The sequence below is a fragment of the Euprymna scolopes genome, chromosome 39, assembly GCF_053919585.1.
Source record: "Euprymna scolopes isolate OS-2025 chromosome 39, ASM5391958v1, whole genome shotgun sequence".
NCBI classification, from domain to species: domain Eukaryota; kingdom Metazoa; phylum Mollusca; class Cephalopoda; order Sepiida; family Sepiolidae; genus Euprymna; species Euprymna scolopes.
Window position 1 is genome coordinate 59,232,436 of NC_136520.1, and position 14,741 is coordinate 59,247,176.

A 14,741-nucleotide genomic window follows, 5' to 3' on the forward strand; every position below is an offset into this window, starting at 1 on the left:
ACCCAATTAGCTGGTGGGTAATATACTTATTTAGAAAAAAAAATCCTTTTTTTTTTTTAACTCCTTCAGAATAGCGAATGAGGGTAAATAAACTGCTGCCACCATGTCAGTAAATGATAGTATATCACACGAAACCGTTTGAAGGGACGATAGGTACCTTCACGGCGATGTGTAAAACGTCAGTATTACACATATTAATAGTGACGTCATCATTTCATGTGTTTGTATTAATTTCTATGGATAAGCGTTCGCGTTATAATTGTTAATGGAGTAACGTTTTTTTTTTTTTTTTTTTTTTGCTATGGATAATAATATAAAACTTACCTTTTGTAAAACAAATACATTTTCATTAACGAACTACACAGACTAGAGTTAATAAAATAAAATTAATTTTAATGTCTTCCTTTAACACATGTATTCAAAGATAATGTTCCTTACAAGCCTCCATACATTTTTGAAAAAAAAAAAGCACTAAACATAAGGACCACCCTCTATCTATATAAATAATAAAATCAAAACGAATTTTTTAAGGCCGATTTTGGATTTACAGTTTTTATTATTTCAATAGTCTTATATTCTTTTATATGAATATATTTTTTTATTATTGGAAACCTGTTATTAAAAAAAATCCATTTAAACTTCATATCGCGTAATATTTGAATTTAATATCATTTAAAGCTTTTTAAAAATTGTTAGAATTGTTGTTTTTTTTTGTTGTTGTAATTCGAATAATTATATTACCGAGAAAAAAAAATTACCAAGAAAAAGTGTTTTTTTTTTTTTTAACAATATTGAATTTATGTCCAATTTTATTTACAAATTTGAGATAAGCAAAATAAATAACAGGATTTTATATATATATATATATATATATATATATATATATATATATATATATATATATATATATATATATATATATATATAAATTACTATTTTTTAATTATTTGATCTTTTCAGCTTTAAAAAATGTTGAAACTTTTATCAACCCACATTTATTTTGTTTAGTTTTCGGATCATGAAATATAGGGGGGGGGTAGAACACCTAAAAAATAACGAAACCTACTTTTAATATGTAAGTTTATTTAATAATGAATAAATATCGAAAATTTCAGGAAAATATGACTATTATTTGATTTTTACTAGATTTTTAAAACATGGGTGTGTGAACGGCTTAAAAAACGTCAATAGGAACGTTGTTTTTAAGCGTCGATAATGTAAACACGATTTTTGTCTCGCATTTTCATTATTTTTGTATGCTGTAAAAAAAAAATATTAGCAGTTTATTTGAAGCTTTTTCTTTTAAATGGTAAAAAAGTTAGGATGATAATATTAAATTAAATTACATCGTGTTACATATAGGGGGGGGGTAAAACTGTGGTGACTGGTGCGCGTTGGAGGTACCTAAGGGACGAAGAGACTTTATACTCGAACATACAAAACGAAACTCAAAACACAAACTGAAAAAAAGTAAACACAAATGGAAAAGACAGACGAGAACTCAAAATATGCTGAGTTATATGATATTTAATATATATATATATATATATATATATATATATATATATATATATATATATATATATATATATATATATATATATATATGTCGTCAGTATTGAATTATGATCGCATAACAAGTCGGAACTTTTATGCATAGTATAGATTTTCATCCAATAACCGCCTTGTTTGATTTTTTGGCCTTTTTATTTTATTTTTTTTTTACATAGGCATCAGTGTCATCACCACTTATCAAGGCCAATAGGCCACTCGAGGACAAGGGTAAAAGAGTGTACAGTAGAAATTGGACAATATAGTAACCGTTAGTAATGGAGATTCGGTAAATTTGTTAACTTATATGGAACGGCTCATCAAAAACTTGTTTACGTTAGACTTGAAGACAGAAAAGTACAAGTGGCGGTCATAATAATTTCATATATTATGAAGGAAGCCCACGGTTAAACTGCCAAATAACCAAATAATTTGCATGAGTGAAATAAAAATTGATTTAAATATGTTAGAAAAATAATTTTACGTAATTTTTTTTTTTCTCAAACTTCAGTTCTGAAATGAACCGGCAGCTTCCGACGAAAGTTCTCGTTTTCCATTTGTTAAAAGGAGAATTTTTGAAACGACACCGATTTTGTTTATTTATCTTCTCTTTTGTTAACTTAAATAAAGCGCGAGGGGGAAAAACTGATAAAGACTGTCATAAAATAATAATAGTACTAATAAAATGACATTAAAGAAATTATAATTATTTCATTTCTGTTCGGTTAAAGTTTAAACATGGAAAAGAAAGGAGAGGGTCCTAAACTGTCAACTTATGTCTTAATCGAACCATTCTGTGGCGGCTCGCATAAACAATTGATTGACCAACTCGTGCAAGACATTCCAAATTGTTCATCGTTTACGCTTCCCGGTAAAAAATGGCATTGGCGGGCGCGAACTTCGGCTGTTTATTTCAGCCAGATTATACCCAGAAATAACGGTGATTGCAAGTAAGTATCTTTCATTTAGATATGCCGATCGTTTAAACATGAAATTGCCTGGCATACGCAAGAAAATATTGAGCAAAGCTTAGCAAAGCTGAAGTTAACAAAGATTGATTTATTTTATGTAAACTTGTAGATTAACACCCTCACTTTTTTTTTTTTTTTTTTTTTTTTTTTAACCAGTTGTGCCCAAAATTTCCCTGGCTTTATAATGGTAAACGTGCGCGTCAGAAATATACGCACGCGCTTGCGCGTACAATATAGCCATCAGTGATAACATAAGGAATTACATTTACTTATGTCAGAAAAATTGATGCGACCCTCTGGAGGAACTGAAGCAAAGGAAATGTTTGTGAGAGTGTTCGAAAAAGTTGTCAAAAAACAAATATATAACAAATAAATGTTATCAAAGGCAAGATAAGTTACAAATAAGATAAGTTATAAATAATAAACTAGACAAAATACTGTTAGAAATTCGCTCATTATATGTTACCGTGACATAAGTTGACATATTCGGTGTTTTTTTTTTTAATAGTATTTTGTCTAGTTTATTATTTATAACACCTTTCCCCAAACTTACCATGTTAAAGAGAGTGTCGGGCGCCATTTTGAATTTTCCAATACATCGGTAAACACTGTATGTTTTTCGAGCTGAATAAACATGTTACATTGAATAAAAACACGAAAAATATATCCAGTTAGGTAGAAAAGTAACTTATCTTTCCTTTGATAACATTTATTTGTTATATATTTGTTTTTTGACAACTTTTTCGAATCTATGTGTACAGTAATACAAACCCAAAAAGTCACATGAAAGGACTGAAAGGTGCGGTTAATCATTTTGAAGTTATGATCGGTGGCGACTACGTCTTTTCTAACATTACGAGACCGACGAGATTATAATATACGGCACGGCACAGGTCGCAACAAACAATTGTTGCAAACCTTTGACAATTGACGCGACGACGCTCTCTCTACTGTGGGAAATTTCCATACTTAATACATCTTGTTTGCGCCAAATTTAAATGAGATATTCGTTTCTAGCATACCTGAAAACTTGTAAAAGTCGTCATTTTAAAGGTGATTGTTAAGGTGGAAAGAAAGTAAAAAATTATTTTAGTAATTTATGGACGTTAGCTTGATAGTTTTGTTACTAACACTAAGTCCGAGTGACAGGATTGTAACACGTAATCGCCCGCCCCCACCCCAGAAAAAAATTAGCCGAATTTATCTCCCATAGCAAAGGAAAATAAAGCATTTTTAACAAGCGCAAACAAAACAAAAAAAGGGTACTTATGCAGAGAAGTTACCGTGCTGAAATAATAAACTTATTAGTTAGAAACTTATTCTTAACATGAGGAGGAGGGGGAGGGTGTTTTTTAAAAATTATTTTGTAGTTTCATCTAACAATTTAATAATTAAAAAAAGATACCGCAAAACTTGAATTTCATTTGAAAATGCTGTTAAGAAAAATAACACTGTACCTTCTCTGCATAAGCCCCCCCCCAAAAAAAAAATGGAGTGAAATAACGAATATACAGCAAATAAATGTTACTAAAGGCAAGCTAAGTTACTCTTCTACCTACCTGGATTAGTTTTTGTTTTTGGTACTCATGCAGAGAGTGATTCGTGCTGAAATAATAACGTTATTATTTAAAAAAAGCCATTCTTAACATGGGGAGGGGAGGGTGTTTTGTACCTATTCTGTTTTTTAACCTTACAATTGAATAAAAAAAAACATATAAAACTTTAATTAAACGTGGAAATGCGATTTTAAAAAATAGCGCAGATCACTCTCTGCATTAGCACACTTATTTTAAAGTGTTTTGTACTGCAAGAAAAAGTTATTTACCTTCAATGACCTTTTGGGTTGAGGATAGAGATGCAAAAGCACCTTCTCCTTTATTGAAGTATATCAACATTAACAATGCATAATGAATAAAAATGCACAAGACAAAATACGATACGTCTCGTAGGGAAAGATCGTCTCCCGGTCCTTTTATTTACTAAAGAAAAAGATTTCAAGACTGTCGCGCCCTCTAGTGGTAGTTCATTGAAGTACAAGGGAGATAATCCGTAGTTCATTGAAGTGCAAGGGAGGTAATCCTGTCCAATATATTACATCCCTTCAATCTTACTCTGGATCACGAACATAGTCTTCAAATTTTTTTTGGTGGTCTCCGAATACGCCCTGACTTGCGAGAGGGTGGTGATGCCGATTTTTCTACCACTGCTGGAGTCTCTGCAACCTCTTCCATATGCCTGCTCTCAGGTATTAAACTTTCCTCAGGACTGTCGGGTGTGCTGGAAACTTCAGGTGTGCCGAAACTCTCAAGATTCTTTGCAGCATTATCTGCTTGTATCTCAGGCGTAAGTTCCACTGCTACTGGTGATGAGAGTTTCACAAGCTGGTCCACATGCCTCCTTACTAGCCCTCTACCGGTTTCCACTTCAAAATTCACTGCTCCCAACTGTCTGGTAATGGTACCTTCAATCCATCGCTGAGTAGATCCATAGTTACGCACAAGCACAGGATCGGCTACTTTAAATTCACGGAGTGGCACCATTACCTTGCTCCCCCTTTCCATTTTATTTTTTACATCCATAGCCTTGTACGTGTCTGGCTTTGCCAAATGAAACGCTGTTCGTAACTGCCGTTTGAACATCAGCTCGGCAGGAGAAACCCCAGTTGATGAGTTTGGAGTTATCCTATAAGTGAATAAAAATCGGTTCACCTTGGTTTCAAGTGTTGCCTTGCCGTCTGTATTCATCCTTTTAAGCGCTTCCTTGAAGGTGCGTACACTGCGTTCTGCTAGTCCATTCGAGGAAGGATGGTAAGGAGCTGTGAAAATGTGCCGAATTCCATTAGCATTCATGAATGCTTTGAATTCTTCACTTGTAAAACAGGGACCGTTGTCACTCACAATTAATACCGGTAGTCCATGAGTTGCGAAGATCCCTCTCAATTTTTCAATTGTGGTCATAGCAGAAGATGATTTTGTAATGCAAACTTCAGTCCACTTTGAATGAGCATCCACTACTATCAAAAACATGTGCCCCAAAAATGGACCCGCATAATCTAAGTGGACTCTCTCCCATGGTGAACTTGGATATTCCCAGCAATGAATGGGAGCCTTGCCGGGATTGCTTTGATAATGTATGCAGGTTCCACAAGCTTTACCGGCTCTCTCAATATCTGCATCAAGATTTGGCCACCACACATAGCTGCGAGCAAGGGCCTTCATTCGCACGATCCCTATGCGTGTCTGATGTAATTGCTGCAACACTTTTGTTCTGAGTATAGCCGGAATTACTACTCTACTCCCCCATAATACGGTACCATCTTCACATGTCAACTCTGTCCGTTTGTTGAAGTAGGGCTTCATTGCCGTGTCTGGAATACACCTACTCCAGCCATTCAGGATGTATTCGTACACCCGACTCAAAGTAGGGTCTCCTCTTGTCTCCAATCTTACTGCCGCCACAGTCACTGGAGCATCAATCAAGTTCATCATGTGTATCCTGTTAGAATTAGGTGTGACATCTTGCTCCTGCACACTGATTGGAAGACGACTGAGGCAATCTGCATTTCCATTAAGGGACCCGGCACGATACTCCAACCTGTAATTATAGGCAGCCAGAAATATGGCCCAGCGTTGAACTCTGGCAGCAGCAAGAGAAGAGATCGGCTTGTTTTCAGCAAACAACCTCAATAACGGTTTGTGTTCAGTGAACAACGTAAAATTATTCCCATACAGATATTGGTGCAACTTTTTTACCGCAAAGACTAGGGCCAGCCCCTCCTTCTCAATGTGCGCATAATTCCGTTCTGCCTCAGACAGCGTTCGTGATACGTAGCATACTGGTTTCTCCCTTCCATCTTCCATTTTGTGAGCCATTACAGCTCCCAGTCCATAGGGAGAAGCATCTACTTGCACCAGAATCGGTCTAGATGGATCAAAATGAGTTAAAAGAGGTGCAGAACACAGCATTTTCTTTGTTTCTTCAAAAGCCCTGGTTTGTTCAGCACCCCATACCCAGGGAGCACCCTTCCTCATTAAGTTGTGAAGCGGTTCAAGTATAGTTGATAAGTTTGGCAAATGACTATGATAATAGTTAAGTGCCCCTAGGTAGGCTCTTAATTCTGTGATGTTTTGCGGTCGAGGTGCCTCTGTCATGGCGGCTACTTTGTCTGGAAGAGGCGCTATGCCTTCCTTACTAATTCTGAAACCCAGATATGTCACTTCAGGAAGGAGAAACTTGCACTTACTTCTCTTTAATTTTAATCCGGCCTTATCTAGAGCAGCAAATACACTGTATAAATTCTTCAGATGACTACTGTCATCACTACCTGAAACCAGGATGTCATCCACACGCACCTTGCAAAAAGGAATGTTCTTCAATCTTTTGTCCATCTCCCTTTGAAAAATCCCTGTAGCACTGTGTACCCCAAATTGTAGTCTGGTGGGCTGGTATAATCCTTGGTGAGTGTTTACTGTTAGCAGTTCCTGGGTTTCTGCATCCAATTCCAGCTGCTGATAGGCATGGCTCAAGTCGAGCTTGCTAAATTTTTGACCCCCTTTCAAAGTAGCAAATATATCTTCTGTCCGAGGAAGAGGGTAATAGTCACATGGTGATGCCTGGTTTACTGTTTGTTTGTAATCTCCACAGATCCGGATGCCTTCATTATTATTTTTGGCAACCGGTACAATGGGGGCAGCCCACCTAGAGTATTCCACTCTTTTGTAAATTCCCTGGTTTTCCAGGCGATCTAGCTCCTTTTCCACATCCGCTTTTATGGCATAAGGTACTGGTCTTGCCCGACAAAATTTGGGACTCACCGTTTTATCAATGGGTATTTTGACCTTAAAATCCTTTAAACACCCCATTTCTTCACTGAACAGCGAATCAAATTCTTTTAAAAGCCTTTCCAACCTCGAAGGGGAATCTTCCTGGTATAAAGGAAACATGCTTCTCCAATCCAGCTTTACCTTATTCAACCAGTTGCGGCCAAGAAGTGTCGGTACATTACCTTTCACCACCAGCAAAGGTAGTCGATGCTTTAACCCTTCCTGGATTACTTCCACGTCTGTGGTCCCATGTGGTTTCACTAATTCACCAGTGTACGTTCTCAACTTGACATGGCTTTCCTTTAGATCACGAACTTGGCCAATTTTATTGAATTTTTCTAGGCTCATTACTGTGCATGCAGCTCCAGTGTCCACTTCCATGACCACTTTCTCTTGATTAATTAGCAGTTCCACTAATACTGGTGGTGTCCGCAGGTTAGCAACTGTGTGCAAGTCTAGCCTTTCCATATTTATTTCCATTTCTTCACAACAATTTTCCTCCACATTGTTCACCATCCTGCTTTCCTTACCTCGTTTTTCGGAGTTAGGAGGCCTGCTCTCTTCTTGCCTACACTTCCGACGAGTATGCCCTATTCGCCTGCATTTAAAACATTCCTTGTTTTTAAACTGGCACTTGTCCGCTTGGTGGCCAGTGCTTCTACAACGATAACACTCTCGTTTTAATGGTAACCTGTGTACGGACGTTTCACTTCCACTCATCTGTGCTCCCAACATCAACTTGGAATATTTCCTTGCCGATTCCATAGATACTGCTATTTCAATGGCCTTGTGCAAAGTTAGCATTCTTTCGCCCAGCAAGCGCTCCTGTATCTTCTCATCTTTCACTCCCACAACCAAACGATCACGTATGTTTTCATTTACTTTTTCTTCAAAGTTGCAATGTTCCGACATTTTTCTCAGTGTGGCCACATATTCACTAATGGACTCACCTTCTTGTTTGTCTCTCGTGTTGAATAAGAAACGTTCATGTATCTCGTTGGGGGCCGGCCTGATGTGCCTCTCCATCAGAATACATAGTTCTTCAAATGTTTTCTGCTCTGGCCTGTTTTCGGCTAAACCCCTGAGAATAGCATAATTTTGGTCCCCAATAACCGACAAAAATATAGCACGTTTCTTACCTTCATTCAACACATCATTGGCAGTAAAAAAAAACTTTACATTCTCAATATAGTGCGACCATTCTTCTTCCGCACTATTCCATTCTCCAATGGTGCCTAATAAAGCCATTTTTATCCGCTACTCAGCAACTTTTCCTCGTTCGATTTGTTGTGGGTGTTCGCTTTTAATTTTAAATTGTCTTGTTACTCCTCCGTATTATTCGTTCCTCGTCGCCAATTGAAGTATATCAACATTAACAATGCATAATGAATAAAAATGCACAAGACAAAATAACATTATAGATAGATCGGCAGACGATACGTCTCGTAGGGAAAGATCGTCTCCCGGTCCTTTTATTTACTAAAGAAAAAGATTTTAAGACTGTCGCGCCCTCTAGTGGTAGTTCATTGAAGTACAAGGGAGATAATCCGTAGTTCATTGAAGTGCAAGGGAGATAATCCTGTCCAATATATTACATTTATGATTGCTTTTATATTAATGGGTAAACATGTGACCCTACCAAGGGTCAAATGTCGTGTATCATGCTATAAAGCGGCTTTGGTACCACGATTATCTGCTGAGCCTAAGAGAATATGCGCACAAGAAACAAGGAGGGTTAACGTCAGTTATTTGTGTAGCAGATGTGCAATGAAACCCTCTAACAAATCTTGACCATTTTGAGCATTGGTTAGGGTCACACATCTGTTTACAGGAGATCTGCTCAGATAAGGCAACGAAATGGCTCCATGCAGGTTCATTCCTTAAGCACCTCTATCCCCTGGAGTTTTCCATTCAGGGATCCTCTGATGGCTTGATTCTTTGACAAGGAATGCTGTTGACAACCTTAACAGCTGTACATAATGATGATGGCCTTTTTTTTTTTTTTTTTTTTTACACATAGTAGTCACCACTTATCAAGGCTCGGAGGCCACTCGAGGATAAGGGTTATTGTGTGTACAGTAATCAATGGGATAATATCGTAGTAATCGTTAGTAATGGAAATTTGGTTAAATTGGATTACTTAAGGAGGCGGTTCATCAAGAATTTGTTTATATTGGACTTGAAGACAACCAAGTTGTAGTCAGCTGGCAAACAGACAAACGGAAGAGAATTCCGTAGACGTGCAGTTCTAAGAAGGAAGCTTTGTTCATGGAATCTACGTTTTGATTTAGGCACAGATAAAGAGTGGGGGAAATTATTGACAGTGATTTCAGATAGACGGGTATATTTTTGTGAAAGATTGACGAGGGGGTATCAGAGTTGGAGAAGAGAACTTATTTGGATTTGCCCTGATTGGTATGAACCAGACACTGGCAGTGCCATGATATGTTGCGACTGCTGTGATAACTCGTACGATTTCTTCTATGTTCGTCTACATCAGCCTCAGAGCAGAGGAGAGTTGGTGTTGTGAGAATTGCGTCAACCAGGATGGGTAATTTAGCAGAGAAGCAAACAAACGACTATATGAAAAATAAATATTACTGTAATTCCAAAGAAGATGCCACCACTATTTTTTTTCAAATCTGCTCAATTTTGTGTTTACACTTTTTACGCAAATATTATGCAAGTATAAATCATGTAGAATATCTGCATGAATATAATTACACGTAATAGTTAACTAAAGATGATCATCCCATAAGAAAACCAAAAATATCTATAGGGAATTAATTAAAATGAATGTTTAAAAGAATATGCAAATTAGCTAGATCGTTTGCTAGTGAATACAATTCTACAACCCATGTATAAGAAGATTGTATTTTCTTTTTAAATAAATAAAAAAGAGGGGGTTTAATATGAATATCAATACACACAAAAGAAAAACGAATTTATAGGAGGATAGATAGATTTAAGATTATCAAGGCTTGGCTCTAATGAAACCATTTTTTTTTTTTTCTAACTCGACAGTCTTTACAATACTTTTATTATTAAAACCAAAAATAACACCAAGTTAAAACACAAAGGAACTCACCCAGGTAGGTAGAAGATTAACTTAGTTTTCCTTTGTTGTCTGTTTATTTTTTTTGTGTGTTATTCTAATAAATTTCTTTGTAAATTTAAAGATTAACACCCTCAGATAAAATACCTCCCTTCCCCCAAAAAGAATGAGATTTTACTTTTAGTAGTTATACAGAATACAAACTGTGCTGAAAAAATAACATTATTTAGAAATCTATTCTCAACATGTGGAGGAAGGGGGGGGGGTCTTTTTAAAAAAAAAAAACAAAAAAAAACTATTCTGTACTTTCACCTAACAATTTAATGAACAAAAAGGTACTGTATAAATTGAACTTGAAAATTCTACTGAATTGCTAATTGTTCTTTGATTCTCAGGACCCTGTTTGCAAGTTCCGTGCTGAATCTGGCTGAATTGATTGCCCTCCGACCTGACCTTTCGACTCTGCACAAAGTTTTATACTTCCATGAAAACCAACTGGTCTACCCAGTGAGAAAACAGCAAGAAAGAGATTTTCAATACGGATATAATCAAATCATATCCAGGTATGTGTTATGCGGACGTTAGCATGAGTGGGGAGGTCTTTATTTTTGTTTTGTCTCTCCAGACATTTGATTATCTCTCTCTCTCTCCTTTCTTCTGGTCCTACCATATCAAGCCGTCTAAAGATACTGACTTTCTGATCTGAAATGTGCCAAACATTGATGTTGTTTTGTTTTCTTTCCTTTTGCAAAACTCAGTCATGTTCTACAACGTCCCCCCCCCAAAAAAAAAAATAATTTCCCTGACAAAAAACAACCAAACAACATGAATAAATATTTGAAAATATAAAGAACTTGAAGCATAAAAACTGTTTTTTTCGAATTACTGGACTTGGCTTTAAATAATCCAAAAAGAGTTGATATGCCGTAAAACAAAACGATGAAATTTTCTCACTTTCTCTCTTTAGATGTTTTGGTTGTCTCTCTCTCTCTCTCTCTCTCTCTCTCTCCTCTCTCCTCATCAAGGAAGATGAATGCAATTATTTTTATTTTAATTTTATGTAATAGATACGTTTGTGATGGAAAGTAAAAGTGATCTGAAACATGCATTTCTTCCCACTCCATTGTTAAAGTCCGAAAGTCGTTCTGCAATTCTGTTTTATATTACACATCACTCTTACACAAAACAAAAAAAAAATCTGCGTGTTCTTCAACTAACATGTGATAAATACTGGGCAGAGATGTTTGTGCTTTTTCGTTATTAGAACAAAAATCGAAATATTAAATTTCAAGTAAAAACAATAATATCTACTAGTATTGGGACGATTAATCGGAAAAATGAGAACTTTTGGGGGCATCGGAATCGGAAAATTTGTGCCTAATTTCCGATTCCAAAATCGATTCTTTTAATATTTTTCAAACTTAATTTTCCATTGCTTGTACTGATGATAAATCTTTATTGTTTTTAAACTATTAGTAAAACTAAACTCATAAAAACATCCAAATAAGATGTGCTTTTTTATTTGCATAAAATAAACAAAACAAACTTGAAACTTTGTGAAAATTCACTTGGTAAACTCTACAAGAATGCAGTTTATTTACAAGGTATTGAAAAAATTGTTTAAAATTTGAAAAATATTTTTTCAAGAAAAATAATATCAAGCATAATTGCTAATTAGATAAAAATAGAATATAAAAATTGTTGGTTTTTAATCATTAATTTATCTATTTTATGGGTTTATGCTTTTGTCCAGTTGAGTTTTGTCCGGTTGAGTTTTGTCCAGTTGAGTTTTGTCCAGTTGAGTTTTATCCAGTTGAGTTTTATCCAGTTGAGTTTTGTCCAGTTGAGTTTTGTCCAGTTGAGTTTTGTCCAGTTGAGTTTTATCCAGTTGAGTTTTATCCAGTTGAGTTTTGTCCAGTTGAGTTTTATCCAGTTGAGTTTTGTCCAGTTGAGTTTTGTCCAGTTGAGTTTTGTCCAGTTGAGTTTTATCCAGTTGAGTTTTGTCCAGTTGAGTTTTGTCCAGTTGAGTTTTGTCCAGTTGAGTTTTGTCCAGTTGAGTTTTATCCAGTTGAGTTTTGTCCAGTTGAGTTTTGTCCGGTAGGTTTTTGTCTGCTTTCTCACTCAGCTCGGACAAATATAACAAGGAATGGACAAAACGTTGAATTGAAGTTGAAATTAATTTGTGAATTTTAATGCTTCCGTGTGAAAACCGTTTAGCATCAAATTCTTTGATTCTACCGTTATCATTTACTTAGACTTAAGGATTCCTAGGCTTCAGATGCTGTCTGAAGTCCCGATCAAATGCCTTGGATTTTTTTTTAAATTTTGCACAAACATTAGTCATGGTGAAAGTAAATTTTTCACTTGTGGAGGAGGTCCTTGCATGCTCGGCTTGAGCAACAATGAATTGATGAATGCCTCAAGAGAGATGGATGGATGGAGAGCCATAGCCGTCAATGCCTGTACCATTATAAGAATAGAAATAGGTGATGCAGATACACATACAGTAGTTGACTGGATGAATTTCATCCGTGACGTCTGCGAAGAAGATCTCAATCATCCTATTATGCTGGGTGGGAGTGACCAAAACACAACAGATCAAAAGAAGTAAAAATAGATGAGTCCTACTTCTTTAAGTAAAAGTATAACAGAGGACGAGTAAAGAATGGGGCCTGGGTTTTCGGAGCCGTTGAACGTGGCTACAAACCTGTGTAAGATTACCAGAGTTGACAGCAGGGATCGAGACATGTTATTCCCAATAATTAATTCGTGAATCCTACCAGGGGCACAAATTTTATCAGATGGATGGGCAACCTATAAAGGTCTGGACTATTCGATCATGGAAAGTATCGACATGACAAAATTATTCATGGAGAAAACTTTGTTGGCCTGATTGACTCCTTGATAGACACGCAAACCATAGAAGGTTTATGGTTCGATTGTAAAAAAAAAAAAATGAGAAAAGTTGAAAATAGATAAACTTTTGGAATGCATGTAGTGGAACTCAGTATTTCGGACACCCCAATCTATTAAAAATGACATCTTTTCTGATTAGTTTCCAAATTCCATGAAAAATTTTTTAACGCAAACGCAGTACAGGCATTTACAAATTGAGGAGGGTGTGGTTACAAAATCTTATCGAAAATGCCGTTTTATGATGTTCACATTTTTATCACTTTATTTGCTTAAAACTCTAAAAATATATAATGTATGTTATTATTTAACTAATTCATTTGAAAGTATAATCATTTCTGAACAAAACGGTGATATTTTGAGGAATTAATGCGCTTTGATTTTTAAAATATGATGATTTTAGCAGAACTCCTTTGAAATCCGTGATTATCCAAAGCGTTTTATCGTCCATGTGTATTGCTACTATATGAGGAGATGAGTGAGATGTCTGTTACTGAGGACTTCGTTGATGGAACAAAAGTATGATTCCCTTTTGGATTAAATAAAGTATTTGCTTGAAATTCTGTGCTGATTCCAGAGTTCGACAAGACACACCTGAAGGTCAATGGTTACATCGACCGTAACATTGTGAAAATAACACTTGAGATGAGAACAGTAGTTTGAATAATTCAAATAATATGAAATGGTAGTGGAGTGTTATTACAAAAGAAGCCCCACCACCACCACCACACACAGGCTCGTTTACCCATATAGAACATAATCCTCAAATTATGCCTTACATTTTTCAAACACCCTGTATAAGCAATGTGAGGGTGAAAGAGATGTTTCTTGCTCTCTCCCTCTCACTCTCTCTCTCACTCTCTCTCTCTCTCCTTGTTGTTGATTCCGTGCCTTCACTCTTTTTGTTGTCTCTCTCTGTAATGTTCTTTGTCCATTCACTGTAAAACATCTTATTTGTTGATTTTTAATTGGGAGGGAGGGGGTAGAATTCCTCCACATTAAAAAAAAATAAGGAAAAATCTGTATAATGTACGCACCCATGATGAAATGAAAAATGTCATATTCCAAAAACCACGTAAATTGATTATGTACTTTTATTTTTAAATAAGAAAATCAAGAAGAATGATTGTCTTGTCCACCATTATGAAAACCATCTAAAAAAAAAAAAAAAATGGAGAAAATCCAATCATTCAAACTTGCTCGATTTATGTTGTAATGCCTACGAATTCTCATTAATTGTTTAAAAATGATTATCTTTATAAAAATAAAACTACTTGATCAATTTATGCGATTTTTGGTATATGATATTTTCGTTTTATCACAAATACACAGTGCAGATCCCTAGATGTAAGAAAGCCTTCTACTACAATAGTTTCTTCCCAAACTGCTAGACTTTGGAATTCCCTTCCGGATTCCTGCTTCCCTTAC

The 14,741-nt window shown here is 35.8% G+C and overlaps 1 protein-coding gene across 1 annotated transcript in view; it reads left to right on the forward strand.

The window, feature by feature from the left end:
* Positions 1–2,128: 2,128 nt before the first annotated feature.
* LOC145263798 (tRNA-queuosine alpha-mannosyltransferase-like) overlaps positions 2,129–14,741 on the forward strand; it is a 39,124-nt gene continuing 26,511 nt past the window's right edge. Inside the window, exons 1-2 of the mRNA XM_080120859.1 lie at positions 2,129–2,501; positions 10,796–10,963. Of these exons, the coding sequence (XP_079976985.1) occupies positions 2,290–2,501; positions 10,796–10,963 (380 nt within the window). The 5' untranslated portion in view covers positions 2,129–2,289. The remainder of the gene's footprint in view (positions 2,502–10,795; positions 10,964–14,741) is intronic.